An 18,073-nucleotide genomic window follows, 5' to 3' on the forward strand; every position below is an offset into this window, starting at 1 on the left:
AGCGGCAACCATACATTTTACATTCAGTTTTCACGCCTACTTCGACTACAATCATTTAGAATAACCCTGTAGATGATAGATCGATACTGGAGATCTTTCTTATCGACTCCTTCTCGTGCGGCTCTCTCATTTGAAATTGGCGGAAATTTCAAACCGGATGAAAATTCTATACTAATAGTGGCCGTTCCTGACACAAAATTAAACTTTAATTGTAACCAATCCAGATTTTGTAAGATTACACCGGAAATATGCAGATAGATATGTTGTAATTGTGATAATAAATAAATATAAAAATGACTTAGTTTTACGGCCGTCGTCAAGGCAACGGCTGCGAAATTCAATTTCGCGGTCTGTTGTACGCACGCGAAGTGCTCATTTCGCGTACGGTTGCACACAAATGTATATATTTAGTTATACAGTATGTATGTCCATGGATTGGGTTACAAAGAGGATTTTTTTTTAATTTTTAATTTTACAGAAAAAGTCACTCTTAATAAAATGATCTTGTTTTCAGGCTCCTAAAGCAGTTTTCATTTTTGGGCTGGTGATTACTGTTCTTTTTTTATTCACATTTACCGCGAAAATTTTGACTTCGATTTTTTTAAATTAATAAAGAATTTGGGTAGGCGAATTTTATTTTCAAAATGACATTACTTAGCTACCTACTGCAAATGTGCTTAAACAATTTATGAAACGGTGTAAGTGTTGATAAACTTCTTCTTATAATGTTAGCTCTACAAGAAAGAACATACCTAATTCAATGTTGTGGTAGTGGCGAACTTTGTTATCGTGAGGTGATCAACAAATGTAAAAAAAAAATATCCTAAAACAACCATTTCTTATGTGGCCGTCCGAAAATTAGTGAAAAAATTTGTGGAAACTGGTTCCATTCTAAATGTTAATAAAATAAGAAAACATTTAGATGAAAATGATGCAGCATCCGTTTTAGTTTTTCATTCAGTTGAATAAAATCCCCAAATGTCACTTAGAAATAAACTGGAATTGAGTTTATTATTACATATTTATACAGGGTGATTCATATAATATCTTACAAGTATTAACCGGTGGTAGATTCGGACCCCTAGACACTCTTACAGAAATATCTAGGACACGGTTTCATAAAAGTACACCGATATTTCTGAAATTTTGCATAGAGCGATGATTTTACATTGTGAACAACTTTTCGTAATAACATTTTGCCATTTTTACTAACGTACAGAATAGCTAGTTTACCGAAACCACCAAGGCCTCCTTGATTTGAAACAATTCAAATTGAAAATTTTTTTGTCAATCATACCTTTTTACAACTCAATCCGTGGACATACTGTATACTCGTATTCAGGTCGTTAAACAGTATGGAAACAATTCAATATTTTGAAGACTATTTATCCGAACTCCTTGAAATGTAGCATATGGTAAGGAGCCTTTATTTATATTACCTCGAGCCTTTTCAGATTTATACCTTTATCCAACTTAACGAGTTCATGTGTAAATTGGGCCCACGAGTACCAAAAAGGCCCAATTTACACACGAACGAGTTGAATACAACGTTTTTTTGTTCGACGAGCCCCTTAAAGGCTTAAAATCGCTTAAAATTTTTAAAATTAGCTTGACGTTTCATTTTGACAAGTTGTAACATTTATCAAAATCCGTTCACACAGGGGAAAACTCTCAAACTCTGGCGGTGTCGAACAAAAAAAAATAGTTTGCTTTATATGTAATCAGCGAGGCGTCTGTGCCGCTCCAACTTCCTTTTGGAAAATTGACATAGGTACGAGTACTTAAATGAAAGTTAAGTAGATTTTAATCACAAAATGAGGAATTTTTTATTTAAAACAGATCCTCAGAGTGCTCCCCATTACCTTTTTGGAATTATTAAGGAATACGTTGGACAAAGTTTTGCAACAAATCAATTAAAATATTAGGAGCAGTATGCGAATACATAATTTCAATTACACATATAAACTCTATTTTTCAAATGTCAAAATAAATAATAATTTTATCGATCCTGTATACAAATACGACAAGTAATTTAATTATGGCTAATGGCATATTTGAAAAATTTAATCAGAATATGGATGTTTTTATACATTTACAGCGTCATTCTTACAATGAATTTACTGAAGTTCCAACATTAAAATTTGTGGTATAATTCTGTAGGTTTTGTGAAAATTTTCAACTCACGTTGATTTGGTGTTATATGTTTACCTGCTACCTGTACATTTACAGAATGAACAGTTGGTGATCAATACTTTTGGTTCAGATTACTGTTGTACGACAAAAATGCTTATTATTGATTATTGATTAACATTTGTTCTGAGCACATAATAATAACTATTTATCAATTTGTATGTTACACGCTTATTGTTATGCCTATGTAAACAAAAGGATCTGTACTAGTAGATAACAATTTCAATTAAGTTAGAAATTTTGTGCGATGTGTACAAAAAAAAAACATTTTTTATTCATTTTAGCCAGTGAGAGTTAATGAAAGCCCATTTTAAACTTGGCTTTGGCTGTTACAATCAAAATCATAATGAATTTTTGCTTCCCGTAAATATTTTGATTTATTCATTTTAGTTTTTATTCAGGACACCATCTAATTTTTTTAGTCATCACTGTTTTTGCATGTTTTTTATAAATTCTGATTTACCTTATACGGTCAAGTCTAAAGCTGATGACAATGTTTATTATTCTAATGTTTTTTTTAGAATAACTAGATGTTTTAATGTGATTGCCATCAGCATTTGAACATCACGTTTACTTAAAAAAAAAACTGTGAAATTTGGAGAAATTATTAATATAACATTTCTTTATCTTATACAGTTATGTCTGAACATGTTCAACTTGGTGAGTTTTAATATCAATATCTTTTGCAACTGCCAATGTTAGCCAATTGCAAGGAATCATTCAAAACTAGATTATCTTCCAAAATTTAACAAATATTGGCAAGGAAGGTATTAAATCTAATAAATCGACAGTAGCTGTTGTATTTCATTTGTTGTAGAATTTTTTTTATATTCAGTTAATACATCCATGAATTTTTAACCAGTATATTTTTTTAATAAAATGTTTCTCCAAAGCAGATTGTTGAGATGGGTCTATGTAAATTTAGTTTATGTTTATAAAAAAATTAAGATTTGTGTAAACATAAATTGTTAGATTTTCATTAAAAAAAAGATATATACTATTACACACTTAAACTTCTTGTGACTTTAATTCCCTCTTTTGGAAAACGAATATATGTTTGTTTACAGTTTATACCTATAATTTATGACAAATATACCGACATCGCTTACGTTTGAGAAATTGTAAAAAATATATCAATTCAATAAAATAAATTCAAATATTGATCCCTTGTATTTGTACTTATTAAAGATTTACTAGAAAAGATAGCTGTTTTAAAGAATAAGTAATAAAAAAAAAAATCGATGGAAAACCATATGGTAGGGTAGATAGAAAACGTAATTAACGCGAATATAAATTGTGTAATAGCAGTACCTTATGTACGGGGTCATTATAAATGTTTGTAACAACTAGTGGGCGTAGCGGCGCACCTAAAGCATAGCGCACAGCCACCTACGATGGGACAATCATTTATAATGACCCCGTATAACATTTGTTAGTACTGGGTGATTCAAAATGATTGTGGATAAGTATGGCAACTATGTACGAAAATTTATGTGGCAACTCTGTTGGTAAGATAGAGTGGTCATGTTAAGTCAAGGTAAGTCTAAAATAAATTTGTCTCTTCTAATTTAAAATAAAATAATAAAGAACGAAAACTTTTCTGTGATAATCGACATTTCTGTGACAATTTATAGTCGCGCAATTTTGAAATTGAAAATTGTCAAATCAATGTGCAATAGTATAAAAAAAAATGAATGCACGCTTATGAATGTCAACTCTACCTCACCCACACAGTGGCCACATAAATTTTCGTACATAGTTGCCATACTTATCCACAATCATTTTCAATCACCCAATAAAACCTGAAATTAGGTGGGACACTTGTGTAAACGATTATTATTAGTTTCGATCATTACATTTAATTTTCTTATAATAACATTCACAATTTACGAGGTTAATACACTTGTGTAAATAGTATAATGGGCCCTGAAGTGACTGTTAAATTCGAGACAGTCATCAAAATCATTTGAAGAAATATTTCCCAAATATAAGTACATTTTTTTAATTAAAGAATATATCGTAGGTACTCGGTGAAAATATTGCCACAGGCTATCACTTTTTTATTTAACAGTTGAAACAAATACATTTTCCATTATAAAATTTTCATGAAAAGGTATATCTTCCTGTTTTTTATGCTGTTGATGCTTAAAAAAGCAAGCAATATATATATATTACTGATTTCATTTTTTCGCTTTCTGCTTCTTCTGTAGACTTGCATCATTTATTAAATTTTTAACATTTAAGTTATAGAATTGTTATGATTGCAAATAATTAAAAAATAGATATACTTAGAACATTAATACTTTCTTCAGTTGAACTGGTCAATTTTGTTTTTATTGCAAATATGTAGTTGTTGGTGCAACTGTAACAATAAAAATAAAGATGCTGTAATAAATAATAAAAACTATTCAGAGATTCAGTAATAAATTGTAAAAAACTATGACCATTGTCAAACGTGGTCATGTCAAGGCAAGGTAAGTCTCAAATAAATTTGTCTCTTCTAATTTAAAATAAAATAATAAAGAACGAAAACTTTTCTGTGATAATCGACTAGCAGAAAAAAAAATCGGAACTATATTTTTATTCAATCTATAATGAAAAACTTATAATTCCTACAAAAGGAACTTATTTTTGTTTCAGTTTTAATATCATGTTTTTAACATAAACTTTTTTGCTAATATTTATAACAAATAATGTTCAGTTTTAAGACTAATCATTTAAATTTAGAAAAATAATAAAACCGATGCTTAGGTTCGTAACAGAGCTGTTATGATACCAAAAACAGTATCGTAACAGCTGAAAGCGGTTCTATAATAGCGATAGTACAATTTAAAGTTTAGAGGATTCTGACAGCGTCAGCCAATACGCCCAAATATCCCAAAGTCGACAACTGACAAGTTTTTCATTTGTTTTTTGCCAACCGTTATGAAATTCCACAGAATTTTAAAATTTTTACTTATGATTTAAAAACGGCTCAAAAATATCGTTTCATATGCGTTTATTCCATTCGTCCTTTATAAAACTCGCGCTGCGCGATTTGTTTTATAAACATGAAGTCATGAAATAAACACTTCCTTATGAAACTCGTTTTCTAATATACTATTGCGATACACGTGATGAATCGATAATAGTATATTCCGTCTAGTTCAACTGAAGATTGATAAAATTTAAACAAAAAATAGATATTATTTAGAAAATGGTCAACTCTACTAACTACTGCCTAAATTGTAATTGACGTTCTTATAACTTTTAATTACATATAAAAATATGTAACTGATAAAATTAATTAGTTAAATGTATGCATTATGACTGAATATTTTGTACTTATGCAATTTGAGTCGCTGAAAGAATATACATAATTATGTATATCTATCGACAAGATGTCACATAATACAGTGTTTTGCAAGTTATAATTTTGATTCTGTGTATTCACCTCGTTTTTTATACATATTTTGAAACCCATAATGTAGATTATTGTTTAATTAGATTATTTTCTCTCTAGTAATGTTTATGATATGCATGAATTTTTCGTTAGAATTAACTCCCATTTTAGTATTATGTCTACGTATATTTGGTATGCTTGTGATTGCCCTGTAGTTGTATTGATTAATACATATACTAAGCGAAATAGAAAATTCAACACTCAGCAATAATATTTTTGGCGGGGTAACTTTATTACAGTACGTTTATTGGCTGCTACATAACAAGTAAATGATAAAACTTTTTAATTTAAAGTAATAAAATAATAAACTAATAGGACCTAAAAGTAAAAAAGTTAATAATGAGTTTGAATGCCCCTGTTGTGTATGCATTTGTTGAATCATCTTGGTATCGACTGAGTTAAATAATCAGTGTCTGTTGGAGAGCAGCTAAAGCCTGTGGAAGACGGTGTAAAATAAACTTCTTCGTCTACTCATCATATCCCATGCATATTCAATAGGATCTAGGAGACCAAGATAAAAGACTTATTTCAGAGTCTTCAAAAAAGGCCATTGTTAACCTTGTTATGGTGTGGACGGGCGTTGTCCTTTAGATTAGAAAAAGGGCATTGGGAAGACTTCTCACATATGGTGGAGGTAAAATTGTAAAATATTTTAAATGTAGCGAATGGTTGTCATTGGGATAAATACTAGAATGGAGCTGTTAGCATTTGCAGAGGTGCCCCGTATCGTAACTCCTACAGGGCGGTGCACATCTTTCTACAAAAAACTGAATGTCCCTTTCTTCATGTCATCTTCTGACCCCCACAGTCTTCCATTCTACTACATTACTGCGATTGTTTACCTTGGTGCTACACAATGAAGGATAGCACCAGATGTAGGCTGGTGTGGATAGATTCCATGTAGTTACATGCGGAGATATTCCGTTCTCATCGTTCTACCCCGACCTTCTTCAGCAAGCCATTGATCTGCAGTCTGGTTGCTGGTAGCAAATCTGTCACTATCGTGAACGACGATCTTGACTATCTCTTGTGGGTTCCACAGGATTAGTGGCTATGGTTAGCTTTTGTCTTCCTTCTTCAAACCACACTCGATATGTTCCCATGACGGTTGCGGTGCCATGGTCATGGTCTAGAGTCTAGACGTTGGGCAATTTCAAGGAATGACATTTCGGCTTCTTGTGACCCAATAGTTTGTCCTCTATCAAATTCACATAAATGATGGAATTGTGTACATCTTCTTTCCCTGGGTGTCTTGTTTAACTCACAAAATGTCAAAGCAAATGAATACAAGTTGAGTAAATTTACGAATGTGTAGGTACTAATACTAATTTCTCATGATCCGATTGGCATGGCATTATGTGCATTTTAATTTATTTTATCACAATAATAATTCAAACAACTTGTCTTTTTTTTTATTGTCAGGTAGCTATATCGACGTAACGTTGGTTACCTGGTGAAATACATGCATTGACCTGCGTTTTTTAAAACTGAACATATGGAATAAGCATGGGCTATGTTCAGAGTTAAAAAAAGCTCTCTGTATGGGTAGGAAACAGCCACATAAAAACAAAACAAGAAAAAAATGTTATTGACAAAACGCTGAAAGTTATTGGCGTGCTTGTTCTTTAGTACAAAGCCTTTGTCAAAAGTTTGATCCAAAAGTATCAACTCCTTGAAAATGTTTTATTTTCTATGTCACTTAGTATACAAGCTGAAAATAAAATGCATCAGTAGAGTTTTTGTACATCGTGTTACTACAAATATATTTCAATTAAATTGGCTAAGCTTTTACGCTTTTCTAGTACTACTGTTACTACATAGAAAAAAGACAAATCACAGATCGACAGTTTATAGATGATAAATAGTGCATTATGTATATATGTATCTATACAGGGTGTTTTCGAAGTTGAGGCGTTTGCGTTGTTCTAAAGAGTTTTAGCCAAAATCACCTTAGTAAAATGTGTATGGCAATGAAAATACAATAAGTTAAATTTTTGAATCCGGTCCTGCTCAAATTTGCCCTGATTTGTTAGAAAATAGAATTGACAAAAAAAAAATCAAATGAGTATGGACGTTAATCAAAAATACTGTCAGAGTTGTCATCTAATTAATCGGAATGGCTTATCAGCTTACTGACATATTGCTAATGTACGGCCAATGCCATTGCCATCTCGAACTCCAGGCCTTAAGCCAGACAGCGTGTGACGTCACGAGGAAGGCCAAACGTCAAAATTTGACATTTGTTTACATTTTCAGAAAGTATCAAATACGGTGTTTTAATCATTCTTATGGAAAATTGTGAGATAAGCAAAAGGTTTGGTGGCAAGTGTATATAATAGTTTCAGTTGATACCAGGGTATTTACTGTTCATCGAACGTCGCAAGAGACGTTGAAACCTGGGAAGTATTTTTATACCCTATCAACATTTTCGTGATTACAAGTCGTTGTAAGGGCAATTTAGTTGAAACTATATTTGCTACACATATAATTAAGATGTAAGAAGCATTTGTTGTGATTTGGTGTTATTTAAATGATTCACAAAGTAAAAATTACGCAAAAACAATAAATACACAAACTTAACCTCACTTGTAAATGACAATTTTAGCGTCATTAATGGGATTTTGCTCCACGAGGCAGTAGTTGTAAAACCTAAACACATCGTTCTACTAAAAAAAAAAAAGAGTGCTAACCAAAAATTTTACTGTTTTTATTAAATTCTGGAGGTTTAATGCGTTTTTCGATGAAGCCTTTACTGTGACGTCACGATCAAAAACAATTGCTGCCTTAAGGCTTTGTGTTCTAGATGGCAATGCCAATGCCATCAAAATGTAGCTGCGGCGTCCAGAGGAAAAGCGATTTCCGGAAAGACACCATCCTGTGCCACGTCAGTTTAGTAATCTAGTACAGTGAGCGGAGAAATAGACAGGACCTGACTCAAAATTTTAGAAAACTATGAAAATATACGATCAATTATTTCCGTTAATACAAACATTTTACTGAGAAGATTTAGGTTAAAATTCTTAAGAATAATGTATAGTACCTCGTGCTACAAGGAACGCCCCAACTTTGAACACACCCTGTATATTAATACCTACATTCCCTTTAAATCGACATATTCTTCTATTCTATTATTTAATTGATTCTCGTATAAATCAAGCACATCAGTCAAAAGTTCGCAAAAATAATTGACAGATTTTTAATAGTGGGTAGTGATTAATTAATTAAATATTAATTATTATCAAAAGTTAATATTGATAAAACATTATTTAAAGTTGTATCAAAGAGGACAATAATGTCATTTAATTGTATTGTTGTAGAGACATGTACTGTCAGTTAGGGTTTAAATTTTAAAACTTAGTTTTAATTAATGGGTTCATGTTTTAAAGGAAAATGATTAACTACACCTTTTTTAGTAAAAATTACATTAAGATAGAAAGTTAATAGTAGAAACAGTCATTAAAGATTACAGCAAAACTGACTATTGTTTTTACTTGCTTAAAGAGACAGTTTTCAATCGTTTATTACCTTTTCTTTTCCTAACTAAACATCGGTATTATATGTACATACATATTGCATTGCATACGTATGTTTTCATTTGTTTTAAGTATATACATATTGTCTTTTTTCCCTGTTTGATGTTACTACTTATACTAAATGTATAATTATATGTAAATGCATAATTTGTAAATTACTTTAGAAAAAGTCATATCTGTCTTAAACATCTTATAATTTGGAAGTGTTTTACTTTTTACTTCTATTACTAATTACATGTTTTCTATTTTTCAGTGAGGTTACACGACAGTATACAAGAAGAAAATTTTCATTATTTAGTATTTGATTTGTAAGTATGGCATTCTAAAATATTTTCTTTTCTTAAACATGTACGTATGCTCTTGTTCACAACTATAAAAATGATTTAACATCTTTTTCTTAATGATGTTTGAATAATTCTTTGTTTATCTCTATAATGCACAGTAATGCACACCACTTCGCAATACTGAGGCCTATTTGTTATCAAATTTAATACCTACCTATTGTGTTATATAACGCGATACTCTTTTTAGTTTAGAATACAAAATATAAATAATTATTTGCGAATAATAATTAAAATAGTATTCCTATATTTTACAAACAAACTTTCCGTGCAACTAATATTTTCATTTTTAACGGTCTTCTAAAATAGATTTCTGGTAATTTCATGAATTAAATTGTAACAGATAATTTCTAGTATTTTCGAAAGAAAATCTATTTTTACTAAACCGACTTCTTTAACAAACGCGATGAATTTATATTTATCTCGAAAAATGCCATGACCTGTAAAATATGTTTGATATGATGCCAAGAAAATTTTAAAAATTAAACTGTTACATCTTACTTCGAATTGTTCATTGTTTTGTGGTTTTTCATCAAAATTAAATTAATTATTTAATAAATAGTAAATAATACATCATAAAACTTTACAGCACATTTCGCGAGTGATAATGAGCCCGGCGGAATTGAAAATGCAACCCACAATACATTTCCAAAGTTAACGTAGCTGTTTCAAATATCGTATTGTTTTACGAAAAAATTAAAATGCGACGATTAAAATGTATTCGAATGATGAGAAAACAGACATGATCTTGATTTAAGGCGAATGTATAAAATGCTTCTGCCGTTGCACATTTATGCAGACAATAAACATTTTCCCAAAAACACTTCGTTTTTTCACAATTTCACTTAACCAAGCGAATGACGTTTATGTCAAAAGTTACGAAACTGCACAGCTAATCATGTTTTATGTTTTTATCAAAAAAACAAAGATCCACGTTAACTTTGCAAATGTTTTGTGGGTTAAGTACATTTTTAATTCTGTCGGGTTCATTATCAATCGTCAAATACTCTGTATATGTACTTACTTTTGTGTAACGATGGAAATGAATTTGTGAGAGAAAGAATTACGTATATGATACGTACTGGGACATTTTTTTAACTTTGAACATAGTCCATAGTTAGTCCCTATGTTCAGTTTAAAAAAACACATATATTTGCTATGCAATCAATTATACCACAAACCTGTCAAAAATGGTTGAAATGTGGACTAGAAATTTCATTCAAGATTAAATTTTGAAATACATAATGTTAAAAATTGTTCCGATGGATGAATTGGTCTATCGGGATAAGTGACTGAAAAAACGTCACTCACATTTCTCATGTTCTGATTGGCATGGTATAAATGCATTATGTGTATTTTTTCTTCATTTGAATACATTTTAAAAATTTATTTTATCACAATCATAATTCAAACAATTTGCCTTTTTTTTAATTGTCTAGTAGCTATTTTGACGTAACATTTGCGACTTGATTACATCCATGCATTGACCTGTGTTTTTTCAAACTGAACATAGGGACATGGGGGTAATTCACAAAACCGGTAAGGCTCGATAAGACATTGCAAATTCAAAACCATGACAACTGATATTGTTGAAGCATTGTAAGTCAAATTAATTTGTAATCGAGTCATCCATGGATTTGAATCCGTATGTCTTTTCGATTGATCTGCTCAGATCTAACCTGTATTTTAAGCTGTGTTTTTTCTTCAAGAAACGACATACGGTTTCGGACTCATGGATAATTCGAATACAAATTAATTTGATCGCTCGATATTTGCCGTTTCGTTAACGATTTGCAAATTATCTGAGTTTCGTGAATGTCGCCCTAAGTATGGACTATGTTCAAAGTTAAAAAAAATGTCCGGAAGAGCACATTGAAAAATTGCTTCAAATGCATAATGTATTAAATTTTTAATACTCGTTTAAATGAAATACATATTCATTTATTTTATTAATTTTGACTAATACCCCAGGTATTCATTCCTCAGGCGAAAACATACCTGAAGCAGCGCATTAGCATTGCGATTCAGAGGGGTAATGCTGCCAGTGTGCCTTTATCTTCTACTTTTAAAGAATTATTTTATTTGCTTTGATTTTATCCTATTAAGATAATTATGAAATATGTATAATTAGATAAATTAAAAACTTTTTATTAATTGTTGAACATTCAGTTTTAACAGATAGGTACTTACATTGACTCTAATGGTTATTAAATTGAAACATGAAATTTTATTTGACCCTATCAAAATGCATATAATAAGTAAGAGGACATATGAGAATTTATAATTTCTAAAATATCTAATTAAAATTTTTGTTTGGAAAATTACTTGACTTACCTAATACGTAAAAAAAAATGAACTAGACATGTTTCACAAGAGTAGTAAATCTAAAGATTACATAAAAATTAGAATATTTAAATTAATGATGAATATTTTTTAAAAATTTTGGAATAAAACACGTTAAACAATCCCGATACACTAAACAATATAGACAAATACATACATACAATGCTTCAACAATATCAGTTGTCATGGTTTTGATTTGCAATGTCTTATCGAGCCTTACCCAGTTTCGTGAATGACCCCCTTATTAAATAAAATGTCAGCACGTTTCCCTAACCGAGTTAACATCTTCACGGATAACAAAAAGTTTTTAGTAAATTTTGTTAATTATTATCGTATTCAAATAAATCGTTGCAAATTTTTTAAAGCAAACAATACCTAAGTACTAAATAATCATGTGTCTTTTTTTCCATGATTAATAATTTGTTTGCACCACTGTTAGACTGGCCCCAAAGAAAGAACAGTACTGCAATAAAAAAGGCGCAGAAAACCAAAACTCCTCGTAAGTACTACGTGATTTTGTAGCTTTAATAAGGGTTGTGCGTTTGGTATCCATGAATCACGACAGTGGCGTGTTTTTCACAGATATGTTTATAATAATAATAATAATTTTATTCAGAAAAATATATTATTGTGTATCGGCGTACAATGTAGGTATATTAAGAAAACAGTTATTTTCAAAACTGTTTTTGCGCCGCCACTGATGAAAAGAGTCTATGCAGATTTTGATGACTCACTGTGCTGTTCTCCCTTTGGGCGAAGTCTACAAAAAAAAAAATAATTAAATCACAGTATAAAGCTAGAAATTAGCATGATTCAAGCATGGCTATACTCACGAGACTGAAGTAATCCTTCGAGTTACATTGCACTCGAGTAATTTTCACTATCAGAATTAATTTATTCTTTCATTATTTTATGACGTGCATATTACGCTGTCATAGCCAACACGTAGTCTACCCTACGATGTTGCAAAGGTAATTTTGCTATTGGTCACAACTTGTGAGTAACGAATTATTACCTACCCATGATCGTTGAGTGTTGAATAGCATTACTCGACAGTAAACGCACGTACATAATTATAATGAATGTTGTTATATAAGCACTCTAAAACAACAAAAAGAGTATTTCGGTTTCACACAATCTGTGACCTATTATTAAATTTTGTGAAAACAACGTGAAAAGTATTACGATTTGAAAGATATTGTAAAATAAACGTAACCCAAAAAGAAAACACCCATTTTTGTGTAATAAATTCAATCTACTTTTTATTTATACAAGTATTTTTTATATTCGTACATTATTGTACTTAGCTCATGTTTGAATATTGGTTTATTATTGTTAGCTACTTGTGTGTATTTATTAATTAAAATATTTATTCTGTTATAGGGTTACGGGTGGTGAATTATTTGAAGATATTGTAGCGAGAGAATTTTATTCAGAAGCAGATGCATCACATTGCATACAACAGATATTAGAATCAGTCAATCACTGTCATCAAAATGGTGTAGTGCATAGAGATCTAAAGGTACGCGTATCTTTTAAAAAATATACATATGTATAGTAACAGGGAGCTGACTTAATGTATCGAGCGATCAAACTAATTTGTAATCGAGTCATCCCTGGATTTGAATCCGTATGTCTTTTGCAATTGATATGTCGAGATCTAACCTGTGTTTCAAGCTATGTTTATTGGTGGAGTTCAAGTAACGACATACGATTTCGGATTAATGGACAAATTAATTTAATCGCTCTATAGTGTCTTGCATTGCAGTTGAGGTTCCTGATATTTTTCTTATCTGTAGGAGTAGAGATTTAAATTTTTGCAGCAGTAAAACTTTATGAGGTGCATCGTTTCAGGTACTGTAAGCCCCAAGGGCGATCTCGCGACTGCAAAAATTCAGATCTCTACTCTTACAGATATGTATTTTTTATTTACTTATTTTCTTATTGCAACGTTTTTTACCTTGTGCGTAGAATAATATGACTTTGTATAAAAAAAATTGATGGAAATTATTGTACAGGGTGTTATGGAAATCCACATGAAAAATTTAGCCACCAATACAATTCATGAAAATAAGAAATATCTTTATTTATCATTTTTTCCGTGAACTCTTCTTATCAGAGTTAAAGTTTAAATCGTTTGAACGCCAAACCCATACCCGCCTAGGTGTTTACACTTTCAGAGCGCATTTACGAGAGCCCAAATGCGGTCCCGCTCGAATTCGAATTTTTTTTATCCATGATCGTTTGGACAATCGAGCTCTCGAAGTCGATCATTTTCGTCCATAGTAAAGAATGTCCGTCGTGGAAACCGATGCATGTAATTCTGTGAAACGATCTAACGTAAACATTAACCAGTCATCGGAGATTCATTCATACGAAATCGTCCTCCAGCTTCGGACTATCGACTATGCCATTACTCATAACATTAACATAAAAAGGTTACGTATTGTCAACACTGGATGCGTTGAGGCATGTTAGTGGGAAGTTATGACCTGAGATGATAAAAGAGCTATAACAAATGCTTAAAATGGGTTCTTTCAATGTCCATGCGAGCTTGCACCCTCGTGGTAAAGATACTTGTATTTGCACTAGCGTTGCTAGATCTTCACGAACGATTAGTTCTTCGAGATGCATACATGAACTGCTTCACATTTTCCACAGAAAAAAAAAATTACGCCGATCTAAATCTGGTGACCAACCTGGTCACCTGGAAACGTCGCTGAAGCAGTTTGTGATGTCTCTTGCACCGCGCGGTGGGGGACCCTCGTGTAAATATCAGATATGGCATCACATATCGCAACCAAGTGTACCTACACTCTGTTCACGGAAAAAGCATACAAGTCTTGAGAGAGATTTTGCAATTTTTTGGCTGTGTAAATTTACTTGATATTTGTTTCCATATTTACATGGGTAAATTAAGTTATCACTTATCAGGTAATAATTTACAAACGAATTTTGATTATACCAGATTTAAAAATTAAAATAACCCACAATAAATCTTGAAAATAAAGAATAATACCTATAATGTTGATAACAGTAACATTAGAGGGGGCATTAAGTACACTTTTACTGAATTATTTCAATTACCTGCCACTGACAATGACAGTGACAACAGGTAATGGTAAGTCTGATTTACACAAGCAAAATGTAAGTGTACCTATGCTTTTTCAGTGAACAGAAGTGTATATCTGTTAAAAGGATATTCAAGACGTTATGAAGGAAATCTAATTGCGTTGCATCATTTAAACCGCGTTCGTGGACTAGAGGAGGATTTTCGTCAGACCAGACGTGAAGGTTATGAATTATGATTGTTATGGGTGTTGACTGCGCCACCACCTGTAAAGCCTGCTTCGTCTGTGGTTAATAATCAACTGAAAAATATATTTTCCGATTAAGGCATTGACAAAAAGCTATCCTCCGAGCTGTATTTTCGGATTGAAAAGGATAAACAGGTTGAATATGGTAGAGATGTTCATATAAGCTGCAACAAACAATAAATATGGAAAGACTGATACGTACAGCAAATTTTCAGATCGAATTTGGCTCTCCTTCGATGGCTTGGAGAATTTCAGATTCAATTTATTAAAACGGGATCAACAACTTGGACATTTCAAATCGTAATTTGGAAAACTGACTTCCATGATCACGTAACCCTTGAAGAGTCGTAATGTTCTACGCGAATCAGGAATTTCACGATGCGGAAATCATTCCATTTACAGTCAGGAACAACATTACTGTCACATGGAACGCTATGTTGAAATAAGCCAATCGTTCGGATTTCTACAACCAAAAGTTCCTACATTTTTTAATGTGCAAACCAAAAAACACAATCCACACACTAACTGTCTGTACTTGAAATCCGTAGTTACAGAGCGTTGTTGGCTGGTACATTAGATGTACGGTCGGTGGACAAATAAAACTGGGACACTTAAAATTTAATCTATGTAAATCAGACCATTGAATTGTCAATATATTTGTCAGTGTCTGTATAATATGTCATATCAAAGTTAATCTATTTGTGATAAAGCCGTAATTAAACGATGCAAATTTGTAACTTTTGACTTATGTGATTGCCATTTTTGTCCCAGTTTTATTTGTCCATCGACTGTACATTTAGTTGCAGTGTTTGGGTGAAAAGTACATCGTTAGTACATTTTTACTGTACATACCCCACTCACAGCTTCCCCATGGAATAACATCATATCGGTAAATTCGGCGTTCTCCGTGCTATTAAATAAAAGAAGTTAGTAATAAGTGATGTTAGAAAATTGAAAAAAATCTCAGATGATAGAATTTAAACACTTCTAACTGTATGCCAAATTTCAACGAGCTCTGCTGAACCATTCTGAAAATATTTAGCTGTATCTGTATCCATACTTTTTAACAAGCCTATATGTATTTAAATCAGACAGGTGACAACTTTTTAAAAGATTTAGAAAGATGGTTAAAAAACAATTAACAATTATGTGTTAAACTGTTACGCATGGAGGTGTTCAGGTTTGGACAATGCGGTGTATCTCCGTATCTCCGTATGTAAATACCACATGTCACATCGTGTAGCCAAGGGCACATCTTTTAAAAGGTTTCGAAAAAAAATTACATACTCTGCACCATTTATAAACGCGACAGAAAAATATGAGGCCCAATCGTATTGGGTTTCGTAAAACCATACCTGGATTTTAGTTAGATCACACATGAATGTTAAATGAATGTCAAATTGGTAAACTTGGCATTAGTGAAGTTCAATAGTTTTCAGACAAAAAACAAAATAAACTAATTTTTACTAACAATTCCAACACAAAAGACTTTTACTTGCGTGATTATTGATATTAATACTTATGATATCTCTTCTTGTACGTTTTAATTGACGATTATTCCATCAGAGGGGTCAGTAAAATGTAAAAAACAGATGTTTGGAATCTTATTCCAACATCTAAACAATAATAAAATACCTACTGTTATTTGGTGTGATTTGTACATACAAGTGTTTAAAATTTACATGTGCACTTCCGTAACACCCGGTATAATTTATATTATATTATAATGTTTGCCATACATAATTGCAATGACACTTGTTGCTAGTACCTACATCGTAATTTCTAAGGACATTTTCTTAATTATTACTTTTATATATACTTTTAATTAGACATAACATTATTTAAAATTTTTAGCCTGAAAATCTCCTCTTAGCAAGTAAGGCAAAGGGTGCAGCTGTAAAATTGGCAGATTTTGGTTTAGCGATAGAAGTACAAGGTGAGCAACAAGCATGGTTTGGATTTGCTGGGACGCCAGGTTACTTATCTCCCGAAGTATTGAAAAAGGAACCCTATGGAAAACCAGTAGATATTTGGGCGTGCGGAGTCATATTATATATTCTTTTAGTTGGTTATCCCCCATTTTGGGATGAAGATCAACATCGGTTATACGCACAGATTAAAGCAGGAGCATATGACGTAAGTTTCTAAAGTTTTAGATATTTATTCTTAGAAAAAATAATTGACAAGAATGTTTCGTGTTAGATGTGAGTAAGTTTATCTAGGTACCGAAGCAATACATTTTTTCACTGTTTGGGACGTGCTTTAGATAGAAGGAATAGGTATTCTTTAAATTACAGTTATAATGAATAAATGAAAACAAAACCTTACTTTGTCGAAAATTACTGCTATTACAAACATTTATTATATACATAAAATATAAATAGCGTGACGACTATCGATAGATTGTCCACGTACTCGTAATATACATTAGATTAGTGGAAATAACATAGAAACGAAAAATTGAAATTGAAACATGTTTTTACTATTTAATTTGATTTAAGTTGATAAATATTTTTTGATAAACTGTTTTTAGTACCCTAGTCCAGAATGGGACACTGTCACTCCAGAGGCAAAAAACCTCATCAATCAAATGCTTACGGTCAATCCTGGAAAAAGGATTACTGCTTCAGAAGCTTTAAAACACCCATGGATTTGCGTAAGTTGTGTGACAATGTTTTCAAAGTAATTTTACACTTTCTCGTTACAGCAACGTGAACGTGTTGCGTCTGTTGTCCACCGGCAAGAAACCGTGGATTGCCTCAAAAAATTCAATGCCAGGCGCAAGCTCAAGGTAAGAATAACTTTTAATTCATTACTGAAATATCAAATATGGATTTTATTATAGGGCGCTATACTTACAACTATGTTGGCTACACGTAATTTCTCAAGTAAGTGTAACATAAGATT

The 18,073-nt window shown here is 31.7% G+C and overlaps 1 protein-coding gene across 20 annotated transcripts in view; it reads left to right on the top strand.

The window, feature by feature from the left end:
- The window catches only part of CaMKII (Calcium/calmodulin-dependent protein kinase II), a 140,249-nt gene that overhangs the window by 103,403 nt on the left and 18,773 nt on the right, over positions 1-18,073 (top strand). For all 20 annotated transcript variants that reach the window (XM_069055743.1, XM_069055609.1, XM_069055617.1 and 17 more), the window contains exons 4-9: positions 9,419-9,473; positions 13,233-13,371; positions 17,021-17,302; positions 17,700-17,822; positions 17,874-17,957; positions 18,012-18,054. In XM_069055743.1, the coding sequence (XP_068911844.1) occupies positions 9,419-9,473; positions 13,233-13,371; positions 17,021-17,302; positions 17,700-17,822; positions 17,874-17,957; positions 18,012-18,054 (726 nt within the window). The remainder of the gene's footprint in view (positions 1-9,418; positions 9,474-13,232; positions 13,372-17,020; positions 17,303-17,699; positions 17,823-17,873; positions 17,958-18,011; positions 18,055-18,073) is intronic.

Source organism: Tenebrio molitor, chromosome 1, assembly GCF_963966145.1.
Source record: "Tenebrio molitor chromosome 1, icTenMoli1.1, whole genome shotgun sequence".
Taxonomy (NCBI): domain Eukaryota; kingdom Metazoa; phylum Arthropoda; class Insecta; order Coleoptera; family Tenebrionidae; genus Tenebrio; species Tenebrio molitor.